General features: G+C 41.4%; 1 protein-coding gene across 1 annotated transcript; it reads right to left on the bottom strand.

Annotated features, from left to right (window-relative positions):
• Nucleotides 1-8,895: 8,895 nt before the first annotated feature.
• Nucleotides 8,896-16,545, bottom strand: SLBP (stem-loop binding protein). The gene is made up of 8 exons (XM_032186832.1): nt 16,502-16,545; nt 16,124-16,255; nt 13,701-13,805; nt 13,067-13,126; nt 12,704-12,835; nt 11,854-12,003; nt 10,621-10,705; nt 8,896-9,886 (listed from the first exon to the last, which is right to left on the bottom strand). Exons 1-8 carry the CDS (start codon nt 16,543-16,545, stop codon nt 9,770-9,772), a joined length of 825 nt encoding a protein of 274 aa, XP_032042723.1. The 3' UTR covers nt 8,896-9,769.
• Nucleotides 16,546-16,939: the final 394 nt, after the last annotated feature.

Raw genomic sequence — 16,939 nt, 5'->3', positions numbered from 1 at the left:
CCTGCCTGCCCCGTCTCAGGAGGAATGATGGCAGCACACGGCTTTCGGGGATGTTTTAAGGACAAACGCGCTGTAGGGCAGTTCCCTTTCCTTCAGCGCTTTGTTCTTGTTCTGCCAACCTGCAGTCCCTAGCTTGAAGTGTTCAACCTGCTCCTGCTAGTACAGGTTCAATCAGTAAGGGCACAAAACAAGAGTGCTACAGGCCAGGCTGGTGTCAGCAGGCTGCAGGTTCGCAGATAAAGGAGCATGTGGCACTACAAGAAACCCGCTACCTGCAGCGTTACACTGCTGTATGGCAATGGGAACAGGGAGGGGGAGTGGGGCAGGAGAAGTTTTGCAGTTCTCTTTTTTGTTTTAGCCTCCCTGTTCAATAACATGTTCAATAAAGGGCTAAACCATTCAGAAATGTCACAAAGCAACCCAGATACAGAGCAAAAGTCTCTCCTCAACCCCTAGCATCTCCAGCAAGCGCTGGTGTTACGCGCCTGACATGATTACAGAGTGATGTTTAAATACCCTCCCTTCCAAACCATTCTCATCTTCATAACCTAGCACCTGGCTCCCTGGCTAAGTTCCCTGCTATCTCTGCGCCCTTGATATTTGCATCATTACCACTGGGGCTGCAAAACCCAGCCACTTCTGTCAGGCTCCGAGCTGCATCTGACAGCCTCCAGAAAGGGGGAGGCGTGGGGAGGGAAAGTGTTACCTAGGAGCTTCGGGATTTTCTCCGATAGACTTGGTTCATTTTCTCTGAAGCTTGTGTTTTCTTTTTTTTTTTTTTTTTCCCCCCCTTTCGCCCCACTTCTCTCAATGGTCTGGTGCCCTCGGAGAGCCCAGGAGCAGACACCAGCTGGCCCTAGCAAAGGCCACATCCCCCCCCGCCTGCCTTGTTCTCTGCAGCCCGGCTAGATGGGTCCCTTAATTGCATGCATGTCTTTCAGGCTATTCGCCATGCATGAGCTGTCAGCAAAACCTTGCTGGAAACGCTGGAATTTCACATTTTTCATGGAGCTTTTCCATATCAACTGGGCAGTTTTACATTTTCCATGAAATTCCTAATGACTACAGAAAAATACAGCCGTGGCGTTCGGGAGGACTTGCTCAGCTTGCCTTCAGGCACCACTTGAGCGTTAAACGCAAGTGTGTGAATTTACTTAGCATATCATTTCGGGGATGGGATCGGAGTATTTTTTATTTTTTTTTTGTCGCAGATGACAGGGGAGAAGCATGCATTCATCCATTCATTCATAAACTCGACTTGTGGCACTGCACGCTGGGGAAGGGATCTTTCGCATCATTTTTAAAACAGAAAGAGTGCAAAGCCCTGTCAACTGACAATATCCATCCAAGCTGTCATTGCCAATCACTTGAATGGACTGCAGCAGAGAGTATTTTCCACAATGAGATACCAATGGGGGTGACCATTAGGTCAGGAATCTTATTTTCTCAGCTCACCAACCCCTGCAAATAAATTCTCACCAAAAGGAGAGAAAAGCCTCATTGATTTGACAAGCGATCAGACACTGCAGTTGTCATTTTCCCAGCAGTTGCTGGCATATTTTTGCCTGGTGTGCGAGATATGAATTTCCTGACTTAACCTATCAAGCTCTTAAAGGGATCATCCCTTTTTCATCTGCATCCCTGTGAAAAGCAGAACTCTCAGCAAGAAGAGCCTGAAAGCAAAACACTGCTTTGGGCTTTAACTTACTATTAGTTGATTTACAACAGCCCAAGTTCAGAGGGGCTACTTTGCTGTTACCAGTCTGACACACTCACTCTACCTGCAAGAATGTGTTTTTTCCCATTTATACCCACCTTAATTTGCAAAACACATCTTTACCAAATTCATTTGTTTTTCCTTATGAATGCATCAAAACCAAACCAAGAGAGGCAACGAAAGCAAGAAAACTGCATCCTTCAATGGAAGAAGTCACATTTTCAGGTCTCTGTGTTCTAAGGAATCCACGTGGAGTTGAATTATCTTTTTGGAAAACAGATTTTAAAGTTCTGTACTAATGTGAAAAAATCTTTATGTTGAGTTCCAACAAAGGGCTTAAATTCTACTTAGGATTTTAGTGTCACAGACTGGTGTTGGGAAACACGGCATGCCTTACTCTGTGCTACCTGTATCTATACTTAAAAGTTCAGGTTAGACTTGTTTGGGAATTTTTGGAAGGAATGTCTTTGCTGATATTTGTATATGAAGGTTCTTTGGGAGTATTTTCTGACCATGAGGAGAGCTGGGGCCCTAGCTGGAGAATAATTAAGAGTCTGCAAGGATGCAACAGTCCTTCCTCTGCCTCCTCCACATCAGGCAGCTGTGGAGAAGCAAGGATCTGAATCGGAATTTCCAGGATGACATCTTTGCTTTTCCTTTTTTTTTTTTTTGTTTGTTTAAAAACAGAGATTCAACACACAGAAATCTTTCACAAGAAGCCCATCCCTGCCCAGTTCTAGACACTTGCTAAAGACCTAGCTGAAGTGCTCACTGCCTATTTGAATAAAGCTATTTTCCACCCCAGATTAAGATTTGCAAAACCTGTAGTTCCATTCAGCCATTCTATCTCTAGTTCCCAATAATAAAAATTGCCACAGGCCTTGCTTAATCTATGGCGTGATTATTATTCAGAAAAATAATCCATTAATATTGGAAGGACTTACGTTAACATTTCAGTAGATGTGCATATATATACATATATATATAATAATATATGTATACACACGTACATATTTATTATATATACATGTATAAATTCATCCCAATACAATATCTATTTATTATTGGGATGGAAGTCTGAGAAAGTCATATTCTGAATCATGCCACAAAAAATACATTAAAAGTCAGGTAAAGCCTCACATCCATACTTTACACTTCGTGCCATACTTGGTCTAACAAAGATTGTTGGTTTGCCCTATCAGGGCTCCCTAAAAAGAGAAAATGAAGAGTTTTATGATCAAACACCAGAGAAAGAAAATTAAAAAATTTTCTGGTAAATTGACAGTTTAATAGAGTTGGTATCAAATGCATTAACTGTTGCCAGGGCATTGCCTGTTAATCAGCAGTGTGTATTTCCTTGCTGGTCTTTTCTTTGGAGCATATTGTTTTAGAAATTCTAGTTGCATACTGAAGCCTGAATTTGCTTCCAGAGCAGCCTGGCTAGCTTGAAGTTCTTCCTCCTTCTTTTTCATTGCAGATAAGGAATACTGCCTCTGCTCAGGGACAGGGGACCACCAGAACATCATTTTATTTCTTACACATTTACCAGCGCTGGGTTTGCCACCACCTTGCATACAATGCTCAACAATTCAGGCTTTGAGCAGTCTCTAGATTGTACTGACACTTTTTTAACTACATTTTCGAGCATTCTTTCCTCTATGCATTGTACGTGGTAACCTTACCAACGTAGTCTTTTCAGTTGCTGCTAATTTCCTACTTTGATTTTACAGCTAACTCTGCAACTACAGCGTATAATTTTTAATTCATACAGCAATGCTTTTAGAGCACTAATGATCTGGTAGATATGAGACTAACACAGTCTAAACGATTATGTCAAAGAAAATGAATTCAATGCTCGGAAAGGTTCTGAAAACAATTAACCATGGACAAAATCCTAAAAGGAGTCTTCTTTGGGAAATTTAAAACCCTGAGGGGGGGAAAAAAAAAAAAAAAAAAAAAAAAAAAAAAAAGTTTCCTTTATTCTTTGCATATGAAAAAAATGTCTTTATAAAGCAAATTAAATAAGCATTTTTAAATACTTCCACTGTATAGCACTAGGGATTTTAAATGCAAGCAGGCTAGTGCTATCTGTCAGGAGGACTTTCTCCCCTCCCCAGGTCCATTTTTTTCTCCCTGTCTGCTGTTAAGTTTCTATTATCCTCCATTCCCTGTAATAATGGGCTTAAGATCAAGTGAAACTGGAAATGGAAAGAACAGTGAAAGATGACAGACTTGAAGGGATTTTATTGGAACTATGGGTTGCTCCTAAGGTCAGAATCAGTAAGTATAATTAGATTCCTAGCATTTACAACAAATGTAAAGCAACTCGGAGATTTCTTTTGTGTGCATGTAATTAAACATGCACTTTTACTGCCCTCTGCAGTATTGCAAAGTTACTTTGATTCCAGCACATGAAAGCTGCTTGAAAGAACAGACACAAATCTTCATCTCTATATTGCGCTCATATTTCTGAAAACAAAGCATTTTTCAGAAGAAATGGAATAGCCCCTTTCTAACGGGACACAAAAGGGAACATTGTTTTTACTAATAATTAGGGCCTTTTCAGTACCTCCCAGGAACTCTCTCAATGGGAACCTGAATAGAAAGCAAGCTCCCAACGCAGACAGCTGAACCCCGGTTTAACCCATGAAGGAAGTTCCAGGGTTCCACTTAAAACTTATTTCTCAAGTGTATGAATCAGCACCTTGGGGATAAATTCGTTTCCTATTGTGTTTCAACACTATCCAAGGGAGGTAAAGTGGCAAACTCCGAGAAGAAACTAGCATTGGGAATCCAAAAATCCAGTGAAGTGAAAGATGCTGGACCTCAATTCCTTGCACATCTTGTATTTAGGTGGTGGATGCTGCAAAATTAAATACCAAATGTATTGAATAAATTCTGCCCCGCAATACTGCCTTCTCTCCTGATTTCGTACATATCCCACTTCCTAACTACACTGGGTTCTTTGAAACTAAAATAGATTTTGACCCTTCCCAAAGTAACTTCAGTCTCTTTGCCAGTCATGCAGTATTTCACCAAAATTATCCCTATTTGTCATGAAGCTCTCAGGAAGGAATTCCCAAATAGTTATTAACCAATCTTGTCACGTTTTGAGACACCATATAGAAGGAAACCAGAGAATGAGAACTTCCACTAAGTTCAAATTTCTTTCAAAAGAGCTCTTTTACCAATCCAGTTTTGATTAAAAAAAAAGCCCCCAGTAGACTTCCCCACGGATCCACATTCAAATGTAATTACAAAAACCTTGCCTTTGTACCAGGGATCTTCTGTGCATTAGCAACACAACAAAGCAGATAATCCTGAAAATAACTTTAGTAAATACACGCATGAACAAAATGTTGTTTGAATGGGTATTTTTGACTTAAAAATGGATTCATGGAACAAAGCTGGCTTTAGCTTGGCTTCCTTAAAGAGGCTTAAATCATTGCATTGTCAAGTCTTTTTCAGAACATCTGTCCCACCCTTTCTAATTTTTAAACTAGCTTTCCATTTTCCTCTGTATTTAACAAAAGGGTACATACCTTCCTGTAAGCTTTATGTGACACCGGCTAAGTAATGAAGGAAGGCCCAGTTAATGCACAAATGAAGGAAGAGTTGGCACAGCTTAGCTCCGACGTGCTCAGCACGTTACCAAAGTCAAAAAAGGTGGAGTTTTGAATTAGCCAGAGCCAAGACTACTGTCAGTTAGCTAGGCATGGTTTGAGGGATGCTGAAAGAGGACACAAGGCTCTTGCTATGATGGGAGTAAAAGAAACATAAAACAGAAGGCTCAAATCTATAAAAAGCAAGGCTGACAGGTTCTGCTGCCCACATAACAACCTGCGCGTTTTGAAAAGGCTTTAACCTATTAATTCCACTGTTTGACTCACCAGTTCTCCATCTGAAGCAAACTCCATCAAATGCAATCATGCACAATTGAAAAAAAAATGTTATTCTTCTATAATATTGTTCTATTAACTAGACATTAACCTATCCAAATGATGTTATCCCACATTTAACCACCAGAGGACTTCATTGAGAGCAGCCCTGAGAAGGCCCTGGGGGTGCTGGTTGATGAGAAGCTCAACGTGAGCCAGCAATGAGCACCTGCAGCCCAGAAAGCCAGCTGTGTCCTGTGCTGCACCAACAGCAGCATGGGCAGCAGGGAAGAGAGGGGATTGTCCCCCTCTGCTCTGGTGAGACCCCACCTGGAGCCCTGCACCCAGCTCTAGGGCGCCCAGGACAAAGATGTGGATCTATTTGAACGAGTCCAGAGGAGGCCATGAAGATGATCAAGGTGCTGGAGCACCTCTCCTGGGAAGACAGGCTGAGGGAGCTGGGGTTGTTCAGCCTGGAGAAGAGAAGGCTCCAGGGAGACCTTACAGCGGCCTGCCAGTGCCTAAAGGAGGCTGCAGGAAAGCTGGGGAGGGACTCTTTGACAGGGGGTGCAGTGACTGAACAAGGGGTAGTGGCTTTAAACTAAGGTAGGGTAGGTTTAGATAAGATACTAGGAAGAAATTATTTACTCTGAGGGTGGTGAGGCACTGAACAGGCTGCCCAGAGGAGCTGTGGGTGCCCCATCCCTGGAGGTACCCAAGGTCAGGCTGGATGGGGATTTGGGCAGCCTGGGCTGGTGGGAGGTGTCCCTGCCCATGGCAGGGGTTGGAATTGGATGGGCTTTAAGGTCCCTTCCAAGCCATATCATTCTAAGATTTGTTCAATTTTGCACTCAATGAAGAAAATAATAATAATAATAATCCTGTTTATCATTTTTGAAAATACATCCCATCCCAGAAAACACGGGTGCTCTCTTTAAACCCCTACCTAGATGCAATCCTTGAACACTTAAGTTCTCTGAATAGTTAAAGTGAAGGGGAGTAACTCATAGGATTAAAAACAATGCCATGGATGCCCAGTTGTTTCAGAACAAACTCAGAATCTGAGCCTCTTTCACAAGCAGACACTGATCATAGTACAGCTAAAAAGATTTCTAAGCTGAAATAGTTTACCAACAGGTATCAGTGCTTGGGTAAGAATGCATGCTGAACACCCCAGACCTGCACCTAAGGGTTGCTTTTAAGCAAGCCAGGAGAAATAAATTATCTAAGCTTACAGATAAACCCCTGAGAAGTTACTCTGTAGGAACTTTAGTGTCCCAAGATGCTTGCTGAAAGAGAAATATTTGTTATACATTTTGTTATAACAGAAAAGCAGTCTCCACTCTTTGCCTAATATCTTCTTACCCTACGGTTCCACTACATTTCTTCGTGAAGTTTTGCCCTCTTTCCCCCAGGCCTGGATCTTTCAGCATGCACCTTTTGCTTTACTTATTAAACAGCCTTTTTAAAAGGCTGTAAAAACTCAGCCCACGAGTTTTCTCTTTTACATTTCTGATTCTCTCCCTCATTCCACTGGGGGGAGTGAGTAAGCAGCTGTGTGATGCTTAGCTGCCTATGAATGTTAAATCAAGTGTTAAATCTAACATCCCCCTTTAAAAAGTCGAGTTACTTCTCTTGACTCCAATACTGCCTTATCCTGATTCTCCACAAGAGGCTTAAAATTACTTACTACAGGATTAAGGTGATATTGTGTGACCCGTTTTACCCAGGAGACCAGGTTGCACGTATCTGCTAGCATCTCTGGGCTTAATTTTATTCAAAACGACCTGAACAGCCTGGGTATAACTTTGTGTCCTTGTTTCAGCTGGGATAGTTAATTTTTTCCTAGTAGCTGCTATGGTGCTGTGATTTGGATTTAGGATGAGAATAATGCTGATAACACACTGATGTTCTAGTTGTTGCAGAGCAGTGCTTGCTTACACTGAGTCAAAGACTTTTCAGCTTCTTGTGCTGCCTCAACAGGGCACATCAGGGGCTGGGAGGGGACACAGCCAGGGCAGCTGGCCCAGGCTGGGCCAGGTTAAACCACAACACCTTGACAAGTTTTGCCATGCTCTTTGTGGGAAGTTTAGATAGAGCATGGCATTATGAATAACATGGAGAAAAGCCAATTCACCGATCATCTAATCACCGATCATCTAATTCCTCACATACTCCCTTCAGTAAAACAACAGCAAAGTAAACAGCTTGACTATTTCTACTTGCTACAGCAAGTGTAAAAGCACAAGAAGCACCTGGCACTTCCTGAAACTATGGAAATTGAGACAACAGCTCAGTGGCAACTACCACCCTATGGTTTGCAGAATCAAGTACTTCAGGATTATGAGTACAGAATCAAGATGAAACGAAGTATTAATTTGCAGCTCTGCAATACATGTATGTAGTTCTCTAGAGAAATCCTGCTGTACTAGTTCACATTGGGTAAAGACACAACCTCATTTAACATTAATACTTTATTCTTGACCAATGCTGAAGTGCGTACTATCGGTTTCTTATTTACAATACGAGTAGCTTTGTTCCTGACTTCATGTGACTCATTACATATCTTCAAAACATTTAAAAGTGAAGCAAACAAAAAAAATTAAGAAAACATTTAGTACCACCAGTTGCCAACAGTAAGTGGCACAGTGGCAGAACTACATTAAGTGGTTGATGGAAATTAGATGCACTAACCATTAAAAACAAAACAAAACACAGAATACCCAACAGCAGGTAGTCATGATTTGAAATGGTGTTCCCAAGGAGCTTCATGTGCACTTGCCTGTCAGCCCTACCACCCAAGTTAGAATCATACGTTGACATTCAGAACTGTTACTGAACTCTAGTTTAAAGGCCATTTAGCTAGCATGTACAGAACACCAACACCCAGAAATTCCACGTTAGAGATCAAATCAGGTGAGGTCCTGTTAACAGAGCTTTAACTGTCCACCTAGTTTTTCCAGAAGTTCCAGAGAACACAGCCTTGTAACCAGCTCATGGATACCTACTAATCTAAACTGCTTTGAAGGAGACTGCAAAAGGCTCACCCATTACAAACCAGTCTTAAATTCAACACAGTGGCCTGCATACAAACAGATTCTAGGTCTTTCTCGAAGTCAGAGGACATTGCTAAAACCCATGTAATACTCTAGTTTATTATTAATATCAGTCTCAGATGTATGGCTTTCAGTATTTTCTCTGCATTTTGTTATCCACAGAATAAATGAAGTTGATTAGTTGTTATGAAGTTATTAACAAATGAAGTTGTTATCCACAGTAGGAAATGAAGTTGAAGAGTCATAAAGAAATGCACATCCATTTATTTTCCAGCAACATCCCATACAAAAGCAATAGAAACATTAACTGCTTTCAGCAGAAAGTCTGTACAGTGTTATCATTTACAAGTTTTACATTTAAAATTGGCAAATTAAAAAGCATCAATTATTTTCCCTAAACATTTTGTTTTCTTGACTGTATTAACAAACAACTCATTAATATTTACAATTCTCAAATTCATGCTACTGCTTCTTAAAACAATATTACTGCTACCTAGTCTTTACAATATTGACTAATTTCTTGAGTAATTCTTCTCCAATTGTTTCAGAAACATTTTTGCAAATAAAAATAATCTTTTTTTTTTCATTTTTAAAAGGTAAGGCAGTTTAAACTTTAGTGACTGCAACAGACAAGTGTGCTAGTACTAATCAGCAGTATGCTTCAGCTACCGCCTGCATTACTTCCAGACAGATCTTTGTAGAGACAGATGGAAAAGCAAAATGACATACAGACGCTGAAAAACATTTCCCTATTTTGCTCTTGATCTGCAGGTGGACAACTGAAATAAGGGATGCAATGGTGCAAAAAAAATAAATTGTAAGATCTTGCTGAACTGTTTATAATCACTTGAGAATAGCACTGCCTTTGGCTATTTTTTTCTATTGAAAGGTTTTATAAAAAAAATCTGACATAAGTTAAAAAGAAGTCACACAATTTAATTCTATTTTTACATAAGTTTGGTCCAGAGAGTATGTAGACCAACCATGACTTAGAGAACAGTCTTTAACTTTGCTTAAACTTTCTTACTATTATCAGGTAGAAAACACCCAGTTTATGAATCAAGCTAACCTCTCAAAATTAAAAGGAATTTCCCCTAAACCAATTTGCATAAAACTATTTAACTCACAGTATTGAAATCTTTAAGTGGCTCACTCAAACATGCTTCCAAGTCAAATTCACCTTCTGCTTGATAGTCAATGTGTCTAACTTTGGTGGGAGTGCCAGAACAGGTATCCTGGAATACAAAAAATGTTAAAAATAAGAAGTTAAATACAGGTTTGCTTATGCAATAATTCATTTAACTTCTTCAGTTCATTTAAACAACTCTGTAACGGAGACTTAAGAACACTTTTTTTAAAAGGCTATATAGAAACCTTAGACTAGTCTGAAGAGATTTAAGTGAAGGCCATTCAACCACTTTCTGAAGTTTCTTATGTACATCTTAAGGATCAGTGTATGCATATACCAAAACGTTATACAGCATCAATAATCATCACGAAAGATGTATTAACAGCAAGAAAAGCACTAGTAAATCTTTAGAAAAGGGCACTGCTCAGCTGTGCTACGTATTTTCTAGGTACAAAAAAAGCCTTCAAAATGTCCACTCATGCCCAGAAAACTACACCAATTGTTTCCTGTTTTAAAATCAGATATTGCAAAGTAAAGTAGCATTTCCTCTCTACATCACAGTTCACCAGTGACATGTTTTGAACAGGTGTATTCTCTTCTGCAAGCTATGAAAAATTAGGTAAGTGATCATCTCAGATGACAGTTAAGTTACAATTCTCTAAATTCAGGCTACAGACAGACATTGATTACAGCTGTGAATGTGTCTGAATTTAGTAATTGCTCAGCCCCTAAACACAGCTGACTGTGGAGCTTCTTGTGTATTCAGGCTACTCTGGCCACAATTCTAATTAACGGACCAATTACTAAACAAATATTTATGCAAATGACAGGCATTCTTACATCATTATCTTGACAGCTCGTTTGAGACTCTGTAGAATGGCTTCCTACGGATTCTGTCTCCATCTCACCAAGGTCAACAGGACTACTGTAAAATAATTAAAAAGCATACACCTTAGAACCAATTACATTTTTTAACAGGAGGTTTATTGTAGTTTATGGGCGCAGACCGGAAAGCTATGTCAGAACAAGAGCAACGAGACCTGCAGAGGTTATACAGAGGTGACAACTGCTGAGACAAAACAGAACGGCAGGTTAACTTACACAGCCAAAATGACTGAAGACCGTGTTAAAGCCTTGAGATTGAGTACTGCAACTAAAACAACCCAACACTCAAGCAATGCCTCAATATATAGAGAACAACAGTTACGGAAAGAGCAAAGAACTTTTATTTCCCTGGGCAAGATTTTCATTAATTTGATTTCCACACAAGATTTAAGAGCCACAATACACAGAATTGGACGCTAGAATCTGAAGACAGACTAGCATTTCAACACCAAAAGATACCGCAGGTTTCAGGATGAAATACCACTTAACTCCATTCTTGTTGATTACAAGTAAAAGAAAGCTAAAGTGAGCCCTTGCTTTTTTAGATCCACTGCTCCATATTGATTTTAAGATCATCACCATTGTTTGGGGGGGTGGGGGGGGGGTGCGCCAAGGGAGGTGATCAAGTAGTCTGTCACCACAAATCTGTTTCCTGAGGAATTAGTTACGTCTGCATCCCTTCATTCTGTAATACCACAGTTTTATTTTGGATATTCCCTGACCAGTTTTATTGCTTTCTGTAGAAAAAAATAACTATTTGCATCATTCTGTTCTGAGGTCAGTATTCATGAGATCTGTCAGTCAGAATTCTCCAGCACTGCTTCTACCACAGATTAATCAATTTACACTGCCCTGAAAGAACATTCTGCCTTGCTGGTGTGATATTTCCCTCTATAAAGCACTGCAGCATGAACTCTGATCTCATCCAGTGGAAATACATTAAAAGAAATGAGGGGTATATAGATATGCCCTTAGAAGTCCACTCTCACCAATTAGGTCCAGAAAGCTGTTACATACTCTGAGAGGGAACTGAGTAGCAATCAAGAACACTAACTGTGGACAACTAACTAAGGAAAACATTCAGTAATCACTGACTTGTCTCCCAAATAGCTACGCTGCTTTATTTTTTGAACATAAGGTGTTGTGTTTTTTTAATATATACATTTCTCTTTAAGATTCTATACATACATTTCTTGCAGATCACATCCTTCTTCAGTAGGTGGATCCCAGGAATGCAGTGCAACTTTCCATAGTTTTATTTGTTGGTCCCATGACCTACGGCTGTACTTCTTAAATTTATTTGGAGTTCTGGGGTGAACTCCAGGTATACGATGGCATCTACATTAGACATGAAAAAATTATTAATGCTTTTCACACAGAGATATGAGAGAGCTGCAAAAGTTAAGACATTTCCCGCTGCCCATGCTCATTACAACCCAGTAAATTCTAAGCGATTTTTTGAGGAAAAACTAACAAACAAAAACCACCAACAAAAAAGACTACTGCACAATTCCAATACCCAAGTGAAAGGCTGGCATCTACATGTGAATATTTTAGTTCTTCCATTTTTGCATCAAGTGAGGAAAAAAAAAGTCAATGTTAGACCTGAAAACTTAATTATGCAGTTTCCACATATAACATATAATCCAAACCGTAGGAGAAACCATAGTCCATTTTGTCTGTCAGTTTACTAATGAGAAAACTGGCTGAAAAAAAAAAGTAGTTTCATTTCCTCTAAATGACAAGCACAGAAAAAGAACTTACACTTTCATTTCTGCAGCATGAGGAAGTTCGAAAGGAAATGTGCATGTACATTTCCTTTACATGTACATTTCCTCATGTACAGAGTAGTTGTAAAATAAACAAAAATCCAAGACACATTTAATTTGTTCATTTTGCTTATCTGGTTGAAAAAAAAAAAGTCGTAGTTTCATATGTAGATACCTCAGATATCAAGTTTAGTATGTTCACATGCTTTCAAAGAACAGATATGACCTCTATTTGTACGTTTAGTTTTCCAGAAACTCAAGCAACTTACCTAGGAACTTCTTTAATGTATCTATCGTACGCAATTGTATTTTTTCCATAGTTTATCTGTTTTTGTCTTCTCATCAAAACCACTTCATCCGTCTCAAGTTCTACTGGTGCAGTGGACTCCTTTGAATCAGAACTAAGAAAAAAGTAATATAAAATGGGGGTACCAGAAAATAAGTGATACACCTAGAACAAATTTGTATGCCGCAAATTAAAAAGAAACATTAAAAAATTTAAAATGGATGCTGAGAATGTTACTGAATTTCAGTATCAGGGGAGACCTTGGATGAACTACTTAGTTTTCAGAAGCAACACAGCACATTTGAAAATTCAAACCTATTGTTTGTCAGCTAAGTTAGAAACCTACCTTCCAGAAGAGGACCTTCTTTCTCTTGAAAACTCATTTATCAGTAGTTTTCTTCTGTATCTGTAAGAGTTCAAGTCAGTAGTAAGAATATACGCAAAGAGAACAGACAAGGCTGCACTGTCCCAGCTCACAGTTAATTTTACTTCTCAGTTAAACAGTAGCCTTAAATAAGTCAACCTAAGTACCTTCCCACTATGGAACAGTTGCTTCAGTTTTTCCCTAAAAACAAACAAACAAACAAAAGCAAAATAAAAAAAAAAAAAAAAAAAAAACAAAGCAGAGCTCCAAGAACTTTCACTTCTCAACTCTTCTGTCTAAAAAACCTTCCCATGGTAAAAATACGCAAAAACAGTAAATATCAAAAGGATATTCAAAGGAGATCATTTAAATCTGGAGACATGGGAGAAGTTTTGTCCAAAAAGGAGAGGTTTAGTGACTCTCCAGTGTGCTACGTCACTGCTACAGGACCTAAGCCACAGCTAGCCTAAAGCAGAACTTGCTACCTCTGACTCTAAGGCCAAGGTTGGTCTGGTTTTACTACAACAGTTAAGTTAAAAATACAAGTCAATACAGATTCTACAAGAAAACTGCCATTTTCCCTCCTTTCTCCACGTCTTAAAACACCCACGGGTACCTTGCAATTTCTTTGTTAACGTTGGTTCTCATTTCATCTTCTTCCACTGCAGCTGCCCAGTCTGAACACCGGGAAAGGGGGCCAGGGCCTTCTGGTGTTGTAAAACTGAAGAAGAAAAAAAAGTAAGAATTAACTTTGTTGTATTTCATCCCTCTCCTACCATCTCCCCCCTTCACAGCTCGATAGCTATTTGATATATTCATGTACAGTAATGACAATTCTGAAGATCTTCTATGGTTCTGTAGAAGCATTTAAAACGCTGCAAATGGCAGCATTTTAAAACCAAACAATTGATAGATCCACTTCGAGGTTGTCTGTTTTTGTTTTGTTTTTGTTAAGAAGTTTAGGTAGGTATCTGTAGAAACTAACCACTGTAGCAAGTTACCTAGCCTACACTTCAGTAAGTTTAAGTTGGTTTCCTTCAGAATATGGTATGTGAATTATCGTCTTCACTCGTTTACTCACTTCCGTATTTTCACTCCACTAAACAATTTATCAAATATTTACTTTCATGATTGCAGACTCGTTAGCTATAGGAGACAAAAGTTAGAACATGTAATTTTATTGTACAGATCATTACAAAACACACTCAGTTTTCAGTTGGTAACCTGAGATTTGCTCTGACCTTGCAAACAGCATTTAACAACTTCATTGCAGCCCATTAACATCACGAGCAGATTTGGACTATTAAAAGGGAGTAAGCTTATAACCTTTCCCAGCTGACAACTGCCTACATTCAGATTATTAAATATGTTTTCCAGACCACCTCCTGTCCTGATGATTTATCTTCCTAAAGTACAAAATCAAAACCGCATCCCACGGACCAGAGCTTTTTCATTAGATCTGGAAATTCTCTGGAGAGTTGCAAAGGTTCTGCCCAGAGAAGTCTCTTGAAGTCAGGGAATTTGACCCATCTGCACTAAAAACAGCTCCAAATCCCTTTCTGCTCCCAGCTCAGAAACGGGCTTGCACTACTTTAATGTTTTTGTTAAATTCATGCTGGAAGTCCTTTTTAGATGAACTCCAGTTGCCAACTCAAAAAAGTTACAAGTCACATTGCAAATATCTGTTCATCCAAAAATGATTTCTAGCATTTACTTAAATCCATCTCTAACTGAAAAAGCAGGTTCCATTTGGTTACTGCTCCCCCATGGAAGAAAATGGTGCACTGCTGACTGTCCCAAAATAAACAATTCAAGCATGCTTCCTGATATTAATTTAGTAATTTATTTTTTATATCAGCCTTTCATCCATTGATCAATCTCTTCTGGGCTTACCATCAATGTGTACTTCTAGGGTACAACCCATCTCATTCTGGATCAGAAGCCTAGGTTCAATCAACAGGGCTGTATGCTGCAACTCCCATCCGCTGATGAGAGGAACAAAAGGGACCCTGGTATTTATAGCTCAGATTTAACAGTGCTATAAAATAAGATACATTCACTAAATTGTCATTTCCTGTGCTGGGGAAATGGTAAGGAAGGCAAATGGCAGCACTACGAACAGAGTGACTGACCTCAGAAGTGGGTCCCCATACATTTGTTTAGAAACAACTTTTTGGAATGATGTAGCATCCTCAGAAGTAAGACGAAAAATAAGAGCAGATCACTTTGCAGACTTGCATGTTTCATTAGCCCGCTTTTTTTTTTTTTTCTTTTTTTTTTTTTTTTAAACCATAACAGTAAGCACAGCCTGTACCCACAAAGACAGACGGGTTGGCTTGTGCTGTTAAGCATGTCATGATAAACAGCAGTAAACAGGCATAAAGCACAAGCATAAAAAAAAAATGAAGAAAAACAGTGCAAATCATCAGAATTAATCACAAAATGGCCGAGGCTGGAAGGACCTCTAAAGATCATCTACTCCAACCCCCCTGCTGAGCAGGATCACCTAGAGCACACTGTGCAGGATGGCATCTAGGCAGGCTTTGAGTATCTCCGAAGAAGGAGACCTCACAAGCTCTCTGGGCAGCCTGTCCCAGTGCTCTGTCACCCTCACAAGGAAGAAGCGTCCCCTTGTATTCAGTTGGAACCTCCTGTGCTTCAGTTTGTGCCCATTGCTTCTCACCCTGTTGCTGGGCACAACTGAAAAGAGCACGGCTCTATTGTCTTGATGCTCTCCCCTCAAATATTTATACACATTGATGAGGTTAAAAGATTAAAGAGCCTTCTTTCTCAAGGAGCAACTCCAAGACACCACAGTAGATTATTCTCTCCTATTTACTGTGCACTGAGCTGTGTCAGGGGAGGATCATAGCGTGTGTGAGGAAAAACCGCCTTGCTGTGCGGACACTCAGACCCTGGGACATGATCCTGGAGAGGTGGCTGGTGCCCCACACCTCTCGGTGCTCAGGAGGCATCTGGATGCTGCCCTTATCGGTGTTCCAGCAGGGTTTTCCCTGAGGGGAGCAGCCCCAGACCTACCTGCCCAGCCTGCCGTCGGCTGCCCTGCCGGAGCTCTCGTCCCTCGCCGCGCCGCCGTCCTGGCTCTGCCGCCTCCGCTTCCCATCCGCGCCGCGCTTCCTCCCCTGGCACCACCGAGGAGCAGACTGCGGGCTGCCGGCGGACAAGACAAAGCCGTTATTTCCACCTCTATTAAAAATAAATAATAATAAAAGAAAACGACTCCCCGCAACGACGCGGCGTCCCCTCAGCGAGGGGCCGGCGGCTCGCAACATGGCGGCGGCGGCGCCCCCCTCATGAGGCGGCCGCGCTGAGGGGGAAGCGAGGGAGGGAAGCGAGGAGGAAGGGGGTGAAGGGAGATGGCCGAGGGGGACCTCCGGGCTCCCCCATGGCTCCTACCTGGCGGTCTCGGCGCCGTGAGGGCTCCGCTGCCGGGCAGCCATGGCGTGGGGCGGCAGGGAGCGCAGCCGGCCCCGCTTCGCATCTCCCGCCGCCGCCGCGCCGAGCCCGCCTCCCTGCCGGCCCCTCCACCGCGGCGCCCCGGGGGGACACACGGGCGTGTGGAGGGCTGAGGAGGGGGAAAATGCGGCCGCCGGGCCGCCGCCGAGCTTCGCCGAGAACCAAGAGGGCTCCTTGGTGGTTGATGGAGGAACGGGAGGCTTCAAGGCGCTCCCGGCTCCGTCGCCGTCCCCCCCGCCGCCATGGTTGGACCCGGCCCGGGGCGTGTTGGCGGGAGAGCCGAGCGCGGCCCCCGGCAGCGCCATGGCTGAGGCACCTCCCTCTCAGCACCAAAACCCCCCCAAAAACAGGCGAAAAAGGGAAAGGGGAGGCTGGCCG

This window comes from Aythya fuligula, chromosome 4 (genome assembly GCF_009819795.1).
Source record: "Aythya fuligula isolate bAytFul2 chromosome 4, bAytFul2.pri, whole genome shotgun sequence".
Taxonomy (NCBI): domain Eukaryota; kingdom Metazoa; phylum Chordata; class Aves; order Anseriformes; family Anatidae; genus Aythya; species Aythya fuligula.
This window is presented reverse-complemented; position numbering and strand designations above follow the sequence as displayed.

Excerpts from the sequence above, each read along its gene's own strand:
- SLBP (XM_032186832.1), bottom strand. The coding sequence starts at position 16,545 with ATGGCTGCCCGGCAGCGGAGCCCTCACGGCGCCGAGACCGCCAG. Across the intron at positions 12,004-12,703 it reads TACATTAAAGAAGTTCCTAG|ATGCCATCGTATACCTGGAG; the intron begins GTAAGTTGCTTG and ends TGTCTAATGTAG. Across the intron at positions 10,706-11,853 it reads GGATGTGATCTGCAAGAAAT|TAGTCCTGTTGACCTTGGTG; the intron begins GTATGTATAGAA and ends ATTATTTTACAG.